General features: G+C 34.5%; 1 protein-coding gene across 1 annotated transcript in view; it reads left to right on the forward strand.

The window, feature by feature from the left end:
- Nucleotides 1–353: 353 nt before the first annotated feature.
- The window catches only part of ASPM (assembly factor for spindle microtubules), a 55147-nt gene continuing 39020 nt past the window's right edge, over nt 354–16480 (forward strand). The window contains exons 1-8 of the mRNA XM_053607321.1: nt 354–650; nt 3043–3186; nt 3345–4827; nt 10417–10527; nt 11583–11729; nt 12838–13083; nt 14110–14177; nt 16013–16154. Of these exons, the coding sequence (XP_053463296.1) occupies nt 354–650; nt 3043–3186; nt 3345–4827; nt 10417–10527; nt 11583–11729; nt 12838–13083; nt 14110–14177; nt 16013–16154 (2638 nt within the window). The remainder of the gene's footprint in view (nt 651–3042; nt 3187–3344; nt 4828–10416; nt 10528–11582; nt 11730–12837; nt 13084–14109; nt 14178–16012; nt 16155–16480) is intronic.

Here is a 16480-nt window from a genome sequence, read left to right on the forward strand (position 1 = left end):
ACGTAATATTTAAACAAGGCGCCGCAGTCTCATTGGCCAAAGGCTGCTGCTCCATGATTGGCTTTTTGAGAAGGTGGGCGGCGCCCGGAGGCACCCATTGGTGGAAGCGGGAAGTTTAAACAGAGGCAAACGCCATACTTGTTTTGCTCCTCTTTTGAATTTGGGAGCTTGTGGGGGCCTATTTCCTTTTTTCTAGGGTGTTGGTTGCTGGAAAAGAAAAGGGGGCGAATTCGCTCCCACAACCTTCACAGCCACCCCTGAGGGAAAGCGTTCTACCTTACCTGGGATTCCTTTCTCTGTAGCAGCCTAGTGGGAGCAGAGGAACGAGGTCCGGGCGGAGGCCCGAAGCTGCCATGACAGCCCCGCGAGTCGGGAGAAGCTGCTGGGACGTGAGCCCCACCAAGCCGCGGCCGCCGGTGGGGCTGCCGGGCTCCGCGGCGGAGCTGGCGGTGGCCTCGCCACCGGTCCTGTCTCTCAGCCACTTCTGTAGATCTCCTTTCCTCTGCTTTGGAGACGTTCGCCTGGGAACTTCGCGGACGCTGCCTCTGACCGTAGTCAATCCTAATGAAGAGGTGGCTGAGGTGAAAATCTCCCACTTCCCGGCCGCGGACCTGGGCTTCGGCGTGTCGCAGCGCTATTTCGTGTTACAGGTAGGTCTGGAAGGGGCGTGACCCCAGCCCATGCTCCCTTTTCCCCGTTATCTTTCCAGTCACTCTCCGTAGGAGGGATGAGACTTAGAAACCAGAAAAAGAAAAAAAGAAAAAGAAAAGACTAGAACATAAAGTCAATTCCCTTCAAATCGGTAACTGTGTGTTAGGTCGATAGAATCGCTGGCTTTTCTAGGATCAAGGGTGCCCTGCATTGGTGCTGTCTCGAGTAATTGCTTCATCTGAGAAGGATAAGGACACTGGATTTGGTGGTGTGCCACTCTTAATCCTGTCCCGGGCAACTGCTACACGCGAGAAAGGAGGGACTGCCTTATCTGTCTGGGAATTCCCTTCATCCCCTCCAGGCGGGCTTTTGGAAAAGGGGGTCATATACGCAGATGCTATAGAGGACACCTGCTGATGATTTAATAACGTCGTGCATCTCCCCAGAGCCCTCCCCTGGACCGGGCCAAGAAAAGAAAACATGAGTGAGTCAGTGAGTAAGGAGTAGGTCGGTCTGTCTGTCTCTCTCTGCTCCCGGAGACAGACTGGTTCCATTTTATAATAAATAGCTACTGATGTGAGATTCTTTCCTGCCTGTGGTCACTCCCTGGTATTGGCCCTGCTGGTGATTTTTCCTTCCTAAGGAGCCAGAGAACCAGAATAATAGAATCAGGATACTGGACCACACTTTGGTGTGTCTGGTCATTCTTCAGCCAAGGGCTCTTAACTCATGAGGGCTCTTAACTCATATATGTGCATTCTCTATAGATGGTTAGGTTAGGCAATAACTTGGATGGTAACTGCACATAAATACGCACACATTGAGCATCTTTAGAAGTATTTTAAGGACTTCTCTATTAAATTGGCAAGCATTTTTAATAGACTTAAGGCGCTATCAAACACTCTTGCAGTTTAAGTTAATTGATGACACTTTTTTAAAAACTTTTTTTTAAAAGTTGGTTGATTAGGGCAGCTTGTTTTGATTGCTTCCTATCAGCCATATTAATATGCATTTTAATTTCCATACGTATCCAAAGAGTCAAAGCAACTACTTTTTCTGATGAAATTGTGACTTTCATTTTTGCAGCAAAACCAAACTCAGAGTTGTTTGCACTATGTATCTTTAGTGTGTATGCACACTTTAGTATTTTAATCTTTTTTCCTTTGCTGTGGTGCAGTTTTAATGGTTCATCAAATTAATTTTGTTTAAAGAACCTCTCTCATAGGCTTCTACTGGCCAGAGTAATGTTCTGATCTCCATCACAAAAAACCAGAGAATTTATGTTCTTACTTCAACTGCTGTGGCCTTTTCATTGACTAGAACTTCTGAAAAATATTAGCAGAGGAGATCTAAACTAGAAGGCAAATAACCACTTCATAAGGCAGTTAACTCTAATCCAAGTTCCCTGAACTTGGTTGTTATTAATGGTTCATCTATACTTCAGAACTACCTGCTCCTCCCCTCTTTAATTAATGCCTGCTTTTTTTTTTTTTTTACTTTGGTAAAATAGATTTCTTTCCTATCTACACAATCTTTAACTTATTCCTTTTGTTATAATATGAAACTAAATTTTATTGTTTTTAGAATAAATTCTATTTTATAGAGTAAAAATTCACTGTTATTTTTGAAAACTGGATGTTTATGATGTTATATGGTTTCTCCTTTAAAATAAAACTTGTCTGTTTTCTCTGAAAAACAACAGTTTCTTTTATTATGTAGGGGTTTTGCATTTGGCAGATTCTATCTTCTTGCCAAGGTCTAAGGTGTAGATATTAAAGTCTAAACTTTGGTGTCAGACCGCCTGGATTCTAATAACTACCAGTATGACTTTGGCAAAACTATCTGGACATCCTTTTTTTCATTTGTAAAAAGTGCATAATCATAGTATCTGCTTCCTAGGATGTACACATTAAATGAGTTATCTGTACCTGTACCTATGTCTGGAACACAGTAACTGTTATGTGTATGATGATGTGGACTGTAGAAAAGTTTATGGGGAAGAAGGAATTTAATTGTTAATCTTTATAATAAAGTCTTCAAAAGCAGGATCCTTATGTATGAAAAGGAAGTACTATACATTTTTAAGAAGTAGAAATATACAATTAAGGTTTTTAAAGCTACTAAAAATGATTTAGGGACTTATCTGTCCCATTGTTTTCATGTAATTAAGATTTTATTATACTTTTATATTCTTGTGAACCCTGTTATTACTAGTCATATTTCTTTTTATAATGAAATGAGCAGATATGGTAGGAAAATTATATTTGACTTGTTAAATGTTTAGCGACTAGAGTATTGGTAATTAACAATTATTCTCTACTATATTTTAAGTTGTATATAACGTGTTTTTGTTATTACTGTCATAATTATTTAAAATTCTTTTGATTATAGCCTAAAGAAAAAATTATTATTTCTGTTAACTGGACACCATTCAAAGAAGGCCGAGTAAGAGAGATTGTGACATTTCTTGTAAATGATATTCTGAAACACCAAGCTATATTACTAGGAAATGCAGAAGACCAGAAAAAGAAAAAGGTAATGTTTTGACTATCCTGTGATTTACTCTAAGAAAATGTCTACTGTAGAAAGAATATTTGGATAACAGACTTTAAGTAACATACATAATATTGTTTATTTAAAGGTAATACACAATAGCTATCAATTTAATTAGCTTATTTTGCTTATTTTTGCAGAGAAGTCTTTGGGATACCATTAAGAAGAAGAAAGTTTCAGCCTCTTCAAGTTGTAATGGAAGGGTTTCAAATATTCAAAATGTTAATAAAACCTTTAATGTTTCCCCCAAAGTTGACAGAGTTAGAAGCCCTTTACAAGCTTGTGAAAATCTGGCAATAAATGAAGACTGTTCCCCAAGAGAAAAAAATTCTTTAACTCTTCAAGAAGATAAATTACCCATATCACCTATTAGTCCTACTTTCAAAGAATGCCATGCTGAAACTTGCTTACCCCTTTTTATACACCCATCTACTACCTGCTCATCTCCTCACATTTCAGAAAACGGGGAGTTATTGCAAGTAGAAGGTGCCAACATTTCAAAAGATTTTTATTTTAGTGAGAAAATCATAACTGAAACTTCCTTTAATTCTATAAATATTAATGACCAACATGAAGAAAATAGTAAATTTACTCTAACTCCAAACTACTCTTCAACTTTGAATATCACTCAAAGTCAAGGAAATTTTCCGAGTCCAGATTCTTTTGTCAGTAATAGCCGTGCAAATAATAATGAACTAGAAATGGTGACATGTCTTTCATCAGATGCATTTATGAAAGATAATTCAAAGCCTGTCTATACGGAATCAAAAACTGTCCATGAAATTTATCGGACAATTTTAAGTCCAGATTCTTTCATAAATGACAATTATGGACTAAATCAGAATCTGGAATCAGAGTCAATTAAACCTATTTTATCCCCAAATCAATTTGTAAAAGATAACATGGCTTCTATGTGTACATCTAAGCAAACATGTAAATTATCACCATTATCAAATGAAAATTCTCAGGTCCTACAATCTCAAGATTTGAGAAAAAGTGAAGTTTTGCTATGTATTCCTGAATGTCAAGATTCAAAATCTCCCAAAGCTATTTCTGAAGAAGCTGTTAAACAGAAATCAAATTACAACAATTTTACAAAACAAGATCATCCTAAATGTTCCACAGTTCAGGATGTTTCTGGTTACAGCCATAATAAACAACCTAAGAAACGCCCAATACTTTCTGCCACTGTCACTAAAAGGAAGCCCACCTATGACAGAGAAAACCAGACTGAGATTAATAAACCAAAAGCCAAGAAATGTCTCAACAGTGCAGTAGGTGAAAGTGAAAAAATAATAAATAATCAAGAAGAGAAAGAAACTTTTCATTCTTATCTTCCAATTATAGATCCAGTATTAAGTAAATCTAAGAGTTATAAAAATGAAATAACTCCCTCCCTGCCAACAGCTTTAGTTACTCGTAAAAGAAAGAGTGATGAAATGATGGAAGAAACAAATGTGAGAGTCACAGTTACAGAGCATACGGAAATGCAAGAAATCAAAAGAATCCATTTTTCTCTCTCTGAGTCTAAGACATCAACTGTTAAAAGAACTAAAACTGTGAAAACACCAATCTCAAAACATATTAGCAGCAGAGAGAAACTAAACCCGAAGAAGAAAACTGGTGAGTCTTGTTGATAAAATTACTGAGAGTACACCTAGAAAGGACGTATTTTCTGTTACGTTTGGTTTAGTAAGTCTTATTGACTATTAACTGTTGACTTGTACTTTTGTATTGTATTAACTTGTACTTTTTATTTTCTAATTTGCTTAGAAAATGGAGCAAATGTAATGTGGAGCTGAATTTTGCGATAATTGCAATCCTGTTCTTATTTAAACTTGATGTTTTATTCATCATGAATTTTCTGTATTTTGATTTTTAAAAAATAGTTACATTTAAATATTTATCTTCATTATTGAGTTTTTTGGCATCCTCTTACATTTTATGCACAAAGGAAGTACAGTACCTACTTCATTTGGCCTCACCATAGTCCAGGCCTTGATTAGAAGGTGAAATGTCTAACTCTGGTAATGCCATCTGAAGGAATACAGATTAAAACTTTGCATATCTTGTGCTCCTGGTGACATTATTTTCCCTCAGCCTATCCTCAGCCATTAATTAATGAGGAATGCCAGTAGAGCCCCAGACTTCTCTATTCCTTTGGAACAAACTTCATTATTCTTTCCCTAGTACTCACAGCTTCACCATGATTCTCTGCCTCAAACAATAGTCAGGACTAATTCCATCATGTTCTTTTAACCCAAATTAACTCATTTGACAAATCAAGATCCAGGCAGGAAAACAAATCATACAGTTATTTTACCAGAAGAATCCTAGGACTCATGAAATATAACACATCTTATTTCTCTTTAAAAGATAAGTCTTGGGTGGTGCCTGTGGCTCAAGGAGTAGGGCACTGGCCCCATATGCCAAGGGTGTTGGGTTCAAACCCAGCCCCGGCCAAAAGAAAAAAAAGAAACTTAAAAGATAAGTCTTATTATAGAGGTATTTTTCCTGTATCTCTCTTGCTCTTTAAATCCTTCTGTGTACCCTCATTGTACTTCATTATCACCTCTCCTTTCCAAACATTCCTTCACTTTGTAATCCTCCTGAAACTTGCTCTCCCTGAGAAGACTGCTCTCATTGCAACCCTCTCAAATTGTATCTGATTTCTTTCCTGCTAAGGCTTTGTGCCTTCTAGTGGGATCTTCTCATATCTACTTCTTATTTTCTGTATCAATGTCCAAGCTATTGTTTCTTTCTTAAAAACATAAAGAAGACAATAAAACAGCTTGAAGCTCATTTTTCAGACTATCCTTCCTTGTTACAGTAAAAGATGTTTCTTTGGAGAGTAATTTTGGAGAAGCTCATGATACCTTCTCCAAAATTACTGCTATTCTGATTTTAAAATTCTTGTAGAAGATCCTCCCAATACTCTGGCCTTTTAGTTTCAACCTACTTAGGTCATCTTCTCCCAAAAGCATCTCAATCTCTGTATCTATGATTTCAACATTTCCTGCAGAAGCCCGGCTCCCACATTTTCTTATACCCTTCCAACAGCTCCAATTTAGTCCACCAGTGTTTCCACACCCTTACCTCTGATAATACTCATTCTTTTTTTACTCTCCTTGAATTCCATTATTCACCATCACTTCATTCACCTGCTTACTACTTGCCTGGTAAGTTCCTATTCCTATCCAATCTCATTCTGCTTACTCTATGCCTGAAATTTGCTAGTTAGTCTTTATAACCACTAACCCCAAGTAACAACTTAACTCTTTTCTGGCTAAATTTTCCTAGTTTATTGACTTTATCACTTTGTTTTGGGCTATCTCATCCCTTTCCTCTTTTTTCCTGAAGCCTCTCTTCTTTCATGAATTGAGAAGATCATTAGACAGTTGAGTAGAAACATGCTGGAAATAGAGTCTACCAAAGCCAGTAAAGCAGAAAAAGAACCAGAAGAGAGTGGGGGATGACAAGATAAAGTGTTCAGTATCTGTTTACTGTTCCACATGAAGATTAAGAAATAGCCGTGTGGAGGTCATTAATGACTTTGACAAGAAAAGTTTCCAAACAGAAGTCAAAACTGATTGAAGCAAGTTTAAAAAATTGGAGGAGAGAAATTGGAAATAGCTAATATAAGTAATTTTCAAAATGATGTTTTACTTTCAAAATATTTTAATCCAAGTATAATTTATACAAAGAAAAGTATATAAATAAATATATAACTCAGTGGATTATCACAAAATGAATACCTAGATTTTTTCAAGTTTTGTTTAAAAAAAACACAGAAGAATGGAGCATAGCCTGAAGGGACAAGTGGTTTTTTTTTTTTTTTTTTTTTTTTAAGATGAAAATAATAGCAGCATTTGTGTATGTTAATCAGAAATAGCCTAGTAGGGAGCAAAAATTTGGAGATGTGAAAGAGAAAAGACAATTTCTAAAGCAACATCCTTGGGTGTAAAGTCATGGGATCTAGTGTAGAAGTAGACAGCCTGGTCATATTAGGTGCATAGATATTATATACTATAGTAGGAGGGGAGAAAGTGATGAATGAAAATACAGGTAGGGATGGTAAATATGGCAGTGTGAAAGTTTTCTGTTTCCTTGGAAATGGGGAGCAGATCATCATCTTAGATTAGAATCAGAGCATTAACTCTGGAGATACTGCCTGGGGTGGAACTTCAGGTTTATCACTTACTAACTCTGTAAGATTAAGGGAAATTACTTGATTTCTTAATGTATCTGTTTCCTCATTTGTAAAACTCTAGTAATGGTAAACTCTAGTTCATGACTGTTATTAAGTAGTAAAGAAGATAATAATACTAGTGAAACACTTAGAAGTGAAAATGTGTCCTCAATAAATGTTAGCTTGCTTAATTTGCACAAAGCCAAATGCCCTAGCTATGTCCACTCACAAAGTAGTTCCTCCTCAGTAAATGATACCTCTGTGATTTCCTTGCTCAGGCCAAAAATCTTGGAATTGCCCTTAGTTGTATTCTCTTTCATACTTTCTCTTTAAATTTGTACTCAGATCTGTCTGATCTCAAATTCAATTTACCAACAGATCTTCTATTCTTTGTTTCCAATTATATTCATAATCTGATAACTTCATACCACTTCCACTGACGTCATAAGGGCCACTGTCTTTCATTGCAGGGTCTGCAAACAGATCTTACTTCCACCCTTGCCCTCTTATAGTCTATTTTCTACATAGCATCCAGGGTGATACTTTAAAATATTGGAACCTATCTCTTTTCAGTTCCATTCCATCTAGTGGCTTCCTGTCTCACTGAAATCCAAAGTTCTTATGGTGGTTTATAAGATCCTATAAAATCTGTATTATTACCATCCTCCATCCACCTTCACTCTTACCTTTCTTTCTTCTTTGCTCACTTTGACCTACCTCTTTGGCTTTCTTGTCCTGGAAGACTCAAATATTTTCTCTATTTAGAATGATTTTCTTTTCCAATTTGCATATTGTATCAGGTTCAAAAATGTCAGTAACTTGCCCAAAGTCACAAAAGCTACTGAATATTTACAGCCTTGGTTTAAACCCAAGTCTACCTAATTATAAAGTAAGTGATCTTCCCACCCTACCTTGCTATGCTATTGGAATTTAATAGAGAAAAGATAAACGTAAGGTTTTTATTTGGGGCAATGATCAAAGATGACAGTGAGACCCACTGGCCTCAATGTTCTGATGTGCCAATGTAGATAGAGGTACTGGGTAGTGTCCAGTATATGGTGCTCTTAACTCTCTTGTTCAGGATACTTTGGGTCTTATTTTATCAGATTATTTATTTACCAAGTTATTCTGTCATTTAAAATTGTCCTTTATGTAATCTCTGTTTATCTAGCTGGCTGTATTATTCTTTGATATTCTAGTCCTAGTAATCTTTTTTGGCATTCTCTCAGTGTATCCATTAAGGCATTCGTGTCTGTTGCTGTCTCGTGAAATCAAATCTTTCACTTATTTCAGGTACTATGATTCCACTTTTGCTAATTCTGTTCCCTAACAAATTTTTCTCTACATACACTCCCTTCGCAAATTTGAATACAACTTACATGACAATTTGTTTCAACATGTTAATTCTATTTCTTTGCTTGTAGTATTTCCTGTGTATATATTCTGATCAGATAGCAGATTCTCTGATTATAAGGAGCATAACTACTTTGAACTCCCACAAGGTGTACTGTAAACAATGAATTAAATGAATGAGTGAATGAATGAGTGAGCCACAAAGTGTTGATACTCGAGCCTACTATTTGATTGAGGCAGCCAGCTGACTGAGTCTCTTTGCTAGATTTAGAGAAAATTTTACATATTGGATATCTGATTTATGAGTCTACATAAGAACCAGGTAATGTGTTAAGAATGGTCCAGCTGTTTCTGACAAATCTAGAACAGAGAAAGAAGGCAATTCATCTAGATGCATTTCTTCAACATTGATAAGGTGCCTACTGGTGCTGTGCCTTGTTCTAGGTACTATGGACACGGGGAAAAATGTAATTTCTGTCTTCAAGTTGCTGTCACTCTTATAATTAAGCTTTCCAGGAATATGTGTGAATGGCAAAAAGTTGTGAGATAGTTTCAAGAATAAAATGGTTCTAGACAGAGGAACTGCTTCTATAAGGTTTCAGAATGAGGAATTTTTCTTCAGAAATTTATTTTTTAAATGTTCAAATTAATCTGATAAATATTATGTTACGGTTTAGTTATGTTTCTTATTATCACAATTGGTATAGATTTGGGATACCTCTAAAACAAGGTGAGCAAACCCTAGTGGTCTAGATAATAAATATTTCATATCAGTAAATGAACTCTAATTTGTCTCACCATATCTAACTTGAGTCATTGTAATAACTGCCTTGTAATTTTCTGTCTGTAGTCTTGACCCCATTCATTCCATTATCTGTGGCGGCGTTCTCTAAAATATATATGAGGGTGTTACTTCCCTGATTAAAATTCTAAACTCTGGTGTAATAGGTGCTTCAAAGTGATTAATAGTGTAGGCTCTAGAACTATACTGTCCAGGCTAAAATCCCTGCTACTTTCTAGCATGTGTGATCTTGACCAAATGGCTTAATTGCTCTTAGCCCCAATATCCTAATTACATAATTGTGGATAATGATAGTACATGTCTCATAGATTTGTTGTGATGATTATGTAAGTTAAAAGTGCCTGGCACAAAGTATTTAAATATGAGCTGCCAGTATTACATACCCCTTGTATGTAATTTCTTACATTTATTCTTTGTTCTATTCTTGTTTCAGTTCTGTTTATAAACCAGATTCCTCATGCCTAATTTTTATTTCATGAGTGAGCTCAAGTGGATTCTGGTCTGGGAAAACTCTTCAACCCTTTTAAAATTTCTTTCCTAGTAGCCTGAAAACTACCTAAGTGCTGGGACCTAATCTTTCAATTCTGCGTATTCTCAGCACATAGCATGGAATCTAGAATATATGCACACAATAAGATTAATGAATCTAGACTTTAGCTTATAGAGATACAAAATGTGGTATATGATCTTGAGTTGGTTTTATAGATTACTGGGTTCATAGCATTAGTGCCTAGAGAACAGTGGTTATTAAGTATTTGCTAAATGAATATGTTTGTGAATAACACAAAACTTTAACTTTCAAATCAGTTACCTATTTGGGGAGTTTATTTATTTTTTAATGTTATCATTGTTTTCTAATTTATTTTAGATTCACTCATACTCAGAACTCCTGTTTCTAAAACAAACAAAAGAACAAAACCCATTGTTGCTGTGGCACAGTCCCATTTGACCTTCATAAAACCATTAAAAACAGGCAAGTGTTTATTATATTTAAACTCAAAGTGATATGGAATGATGTATTAGTAGCATTTTAAATGGAAATAAGATTTTTATTATTAAATAAGCCTCGAAGAATTGTTAAAGTGTATAATCAAATTACAATTAAGATAGTCTATCAACTTCTATTTGATCTGAGAAATAAGACCTACTGTTTATAATAGATCAGTAGGGTGACTTAGTTTATAATAATGTATTGTACATTTCAAAATAGCTAGAAAAGAATAATTCAAATGTTTCTAGCATAAAGAAAAGACAAATATTTAAGGTGAACAATATCCCAAACACATAATCTAATACGTACAAATTATATGAATTACCACAAATTACAAATACACAATCTACCCTATTTCCCCAAAAATTAGACGTACTCCGAAAATAAGACCTACTCACAGGAAAGATAAGACGTCCCCTGAAAATAAGACCGAGCGCGTCTTTGGGAGCACACCTTAATATAAGACACTGTATTATTTTCGGGGAAACAGGGTAATATGTACAAATTATATGAATTACAACACATATTCCCCCAATATGTCAATCTGTTAATGTAGCAATTAAAAAAGGTATTCTATCAGATTTGACTGAAGTAGAATCTTGGTATTTAAGATTTTTATTTTTTTTTTAAGGTTTTTTTTTTATTATTGAGTTAAATACACATACATAGATCATGAATACATTAATGCATATGTGGGGTACAATGTGCTAATTTTTTTTTATACAATCTGACGTGGTTAGATCAAAGCAATCAACATAGCTTTCACCTCATTTACTTGATTATTGTGCCAAAACATCTATGTTCTATACTTGACAGAATTGATTTGTACTCTTGTCATATGCTCCATAGGTGTGCTCCATTACTTCCCCTGTTTGCTTTGATTGCATTTCTTATCTAAAATACTTTTAACTCTTTCCTAAAATAGTAGAAAAGCAAATATTCATATTTTAAAGATGATTTTACTGGTAAACATGACCTTATGCTAAATATTGTATAATAATATAAAGGAAATTTTCTTATTCAATAACCTACTGTATTCTTAGATATTCCTAGACACCCAATGCCATTTGCTGCAAAAAACATGTTTTATGATGAACGTTGGAAGGAAAAGCAAGAACAGGGCTTCACTTGGTGGCTGAATTTCATATTAACTCCTGATGACTTCACTGTAAAAGCAAACATTTCTGAAGGTAAACATTAAGTTAATATTGAAATTTAATAATACTCTTATCTAATAATAAGACCAAATTTTTAACAGAATTTCTCATTAATTATACATACTTTATTATAGTTAATGGTATGTTTTGCTGGTGCATCAGCCTAAATACTAAAGATGGTATAGTTAAGAATTTTTACCTACATAGATTTGCATGCATAGATTTTCTGTACCAAAAGTAGTGAGATATACTTCTTTTTGCTCTTTATTCTCTCTTATCAGCCAATGCAATCAGTCTTGTGTGGTTTGCCTATTTGGGATCTATTCCCACCTGCCCCTCTTAAATACCTTAGTTTAAAAACTATGTAGGAAAACTATAGGATTATGAGCAATCTGAAAAGCAATTCATATGAGGAATTTTTAGAACTTCAAACATTTGGAGGGTTTTCTTTGGAAAAAGAAGGAACTTCTGTGGAGCTGTCACACAATTTACGGGGATTAATTTCAGCTCAAGGTAGGAAAAAATTCTTATAAACATTTAAAATGTCAAACCATCGTATGAACAGTGGGTTTTTTCCCCACTGTTGAAGTGATTAAACAGATCTTGGTTTCTATTTGTCAGTGAAACATGTATAAATAAGGTTTCTACATTAATTTGTATTTGGATCAGATGTTCTCTGTGATTACTTTCCTTTATTTTTCCTAAATAGAAGCAAAGCCCAATTATTAGGTCTTTTCTTAAAAGTGTTTTATAAAACATCAAGTTACATTTCAAAATTGATTTTTAAAATAAGATTCCTTAGAAGCTTGACATAGTGATTTAAAAAGACCGTGGAAACAGGAACCAGTTCCAAGGCGATTTCATTTCTCTGGGTTAGAGATGCTGGTACTTGAACTTGTGTGATGGTGTAGGTGGTGAGAAGAGGTTAGAAGTGGTATATACTTTGCAAGTAGAGCTAACAGGTTGCAGTGACAGATTGGCCTTTGGTAGTTAGTGAATGATAAGAAAGAGAAAGAGTAGTAAGCTTGGAGAGGGTAAGGAATAGATTGTGTTCTTACTATCTTAAGTTGCATTTTATTGCTGGATTTAAAACTATATAGACATATTGTTTGACCAGAAACATTCTTTTGTTTTTATCCAGTAAATGCTGCTACTCTCCTTTTGGGTTTGGAGAATCAACATAAAATAAGTGTTTCTAGAGCACCTACAAAAGATGAAATGTCCCTCAGAGCTTACACTACTCGGTGCAGGTTGAATAGATTACGTCGCACAGCATGCAGTTTGTTTACTTCTGAAAAAATGGTTAAAGCTATTAAAAAACTTGAAACTGAAATTGAAGCTAGGAGGTTAATTGTGCGAAAAGACAGACACCTCTGGAAAGATGTGGGTAAGAAGATTGCAGAAATTTTGAGATGAATTCCTTAAAAAAACTTTATAGACCTTTTGTATTTCTTTCCAGCTTTATTTAGGTATAATTGGCAAACAAAAATGATATATTTTTAAGGTATACAACATGATGCTGATATGTGTATGAAATGTCAAATGATCAAAATCAAGTTAATTAACATATCCATCGCACATAGTCACCTCTTTGGTATATGTGGCGAGAACATTTTAGATATACTCTCTTAGCAATTTCAAGCATATAGTACACTGTTATTAACTATAGTCATCAGGCTATGCATTCATTCTCCAGAATTTATCTATTCTGCATAACTGAAACTTTATACCATTTGACCAATATCTCTCACCCGTCTCCCTTAATCCCAACCCCTGAAGATCACCATTGTCTCAGCTTTTGTGAGTTTGACTCTTCTAGATTTCATGTGTAAGTGAGATCCTACAGTATTTGTCTTTCTGTGCCTAGCTTATCTCACTTTGTATGATATCCTCCAGGTTCATCCATGTTGCCATAGGTAACAGGATTTCCTTTATTTATCACCTTTTTTTAATCTATACATTTATTGATGGAGACTTAGATTCATTCCATATCTTAGCTATTATAAGTAATGCTGGAATGAACATGAGAATTCAGGTATCTCTTGACACTGATTCATTTCCCATATATATATGTATATATGAAATATATATGGGAAATATATATATTTCATTGCCATATATATGATATACATATGTATGTATATTTCTCCAAGAGATTTTGTATTTCAAAGCTAAATATGCCTGCATTAGTTTTGCAACCTAAAATCTTACTCAGACTTAAATATGATTGTATATACTTAAGAATAGAAGTATAATACTTTATGTAAAGTAACTTACATAAGCAGTTATCCTTGTTTGCACTGATAAAATCTCCATAAGAGATTGTTTGCACTGATAAAATCTCCATAATAAGTATTTATTGCCTCTATTTGATTGGCAGTTTTAGCTTACTTACTTTTAACATGCATTTTAGGAGAACGCCAGAAAGTTCTGAATTGGCTGTTGTCATATAATCCTTTGTGGCTTCGGATTGGCCTAGAGGTAAATATACATTTCAAGTTTTAGAAACAATATTTTTTATAATATACTTTTAATAGAATAGGCTTAATAAAATGTGGTTTTACTTATATATATAAAAGTTATAAAGTCATTAGATTAGCTTGATTCATCTTTCAATATAAAATATAAAGCTCATTAAGAAATGCTCATTAGGTAAATAGGCCATGCTATTAAATATTGTTGCCTTATTATTATGTAGCAGCTTATTGCATAGTCTCTTAAATATATATAATTTTGTGCTGATGTAATGACTTTTGTAAACTCATTTTTGAACACTTACAAGTGAAAATACTAGGCAGTTTTAAATGCATCTTATAATTTGATTCTCTTTAAGGAGAGAATGATTTGATTCCAGTAAGGAGTGTATTATTTCTACTTCACTAAAAAAAAGAAGCTTAGATGTTAAGATACTTGCCACATGCCAATAATTGGTCAGGATTTGGATCTACACCAGTCTGATGCCAAAGTTCAGACTGTAGTATGCTTTTACATTTTTTTCTAGGTTTCTTCCTAATGTGGGATCTTCATAATTATTTACATTTATTCCAAATTTTATAATAGAAGAGTCTTTGAGGCTGAAAGGGATAGTTGCAATAATCTGGGTTTTATGTACCAAATAATAGAGGCTCAGAACAAGTAATAAGCTTACTATGGTCACACAGCTTAATAATGCTATTTCTTTCTTCATTTTGGTATCATTTCTCTTTCAATAGTTAGCAAATAACATATTAATTGACTCTGCTTCACAGGTCAAATAATTCTAGAATCTCAAGTGAAATACAGCCTCTGTATTTTGGGACATAGCTTTTTTTGTGGTAAAAGTTAAAAAACCAAGAACATTCGATAAAACTTTGCAGTGCCTATTAACACTTAGATATTGTATGTATCACCTGCGCTCACATTCGGTTGGCCAAAGCATATTATCTGGCCAAGCACAAACAATGAAAGAATGAATTAACCACCCATAATAGGCACAGCAAGTCTATGGTGTATGGTGGGAATGTATAATGCTTATTGTAGGGAATGGAGGGATGAGCAGTTGTGAACGATGACACATTCTACCTCACCACCACACCTTAGGATTCTATAGATGGACACCTTAGGATTCTGTGAATGGATCTTTGAGAATATTAAGAAAGCTTCTCAAAGGTCAAAAAAAAAAGTAACAAAGATGAATTGCTCTATTTTGGCAGGTATTTAATACTTTTCTATGCTGTCATCTATGTTTTGTCAATGTAAAGTTGCAGAATATAATTTGATGTGTTTTTAGTTTTTCTAATTGCTTTAGGAATTATTAATAATAAATCTGTCAATGTTAAACTAATTTTATATTTAACTCATTGATGATAAACAGATCTGAACTTCCCAAATTATTATGCTAGATGATTTGCAGATAGTTTTCTACTTGTTTCTACTATTAGAAAATTTTAAATATTTAAGTTTCTGTTATATCTTCATGATATACCTAATGGGATTAGAATCAAATTTGAAAACATGCTTATAGTCATTACTTCTTTAACTTAAATAAAGATATTAACATGTAAATATTGCTTGCCAGCTGATTAAGAATTTTTCTTAGTCCTGAGCTTTGTCTTTTTTCACTGTGAAGGACATTGTATATGGTAAAAAGTACATAAAACATATACGTACAGTTTAATGAGATTATTTAGCAAATTACCATGTCACTTCTGTGCTATTTAAGAAATAGAACATTGCCAGTTCCTGAGAAGATCATTGTCTGGTCTTTCCCTATCAGATTCCTTTGCTTCCTTAGGCATAGCATAATCCCGACTTTGACTTTAATTTCTTGTTTTTAGACAATTTATGGAGAACTCATATCTTTGGAAGACAACAGTGATGTCACAGGGTTGGCTATTTTTATTCTGAATCGCTTACTTTGGAATCCTGATATAGCAGCTGAGTATAGACACCCGAGTGTTCCTCATCTATATAGAGATGGTAAGTATTTCTGCATCTACTTCATTCTCTCCACACTATACATAAATGGCTTCTTGTCATTTATCTGGTTCCTATTTGTATTTTACTTTCTCAAAGAAACCAAGCTGGATAGATCTCTGCTTTCACTACCATCCCTTCCCTTCCTCCACTCCCATTATTCCATTATTCTCCTTCATCACTATAATTATTCTTTCCTGTTCATTGTCTCTACCTCGCCCGCCAGTAGTCCTATGGGGATCATATTTGTTGTTAATGTACATCTGGTACCTAGGATGGTGCCTGCACATAACAAGTGTTCAATAAATATTTTTCAAGTCAGACATGCT

This window comes from Nycticebus coucang, chromosome 10, assembly GCF_027406575.1.
Source record: "Nycticebus coucang isolate mNycCou1 chromosome 10, mNycCou1.pri, whole genome shotgun sequence".
Classification (NCBI taxonomy): Eukaryota; Metazoa; Chordata; class Mammalia; order Primates; family Lorisidae; genus Nycticebus; species Nycticebus coucang.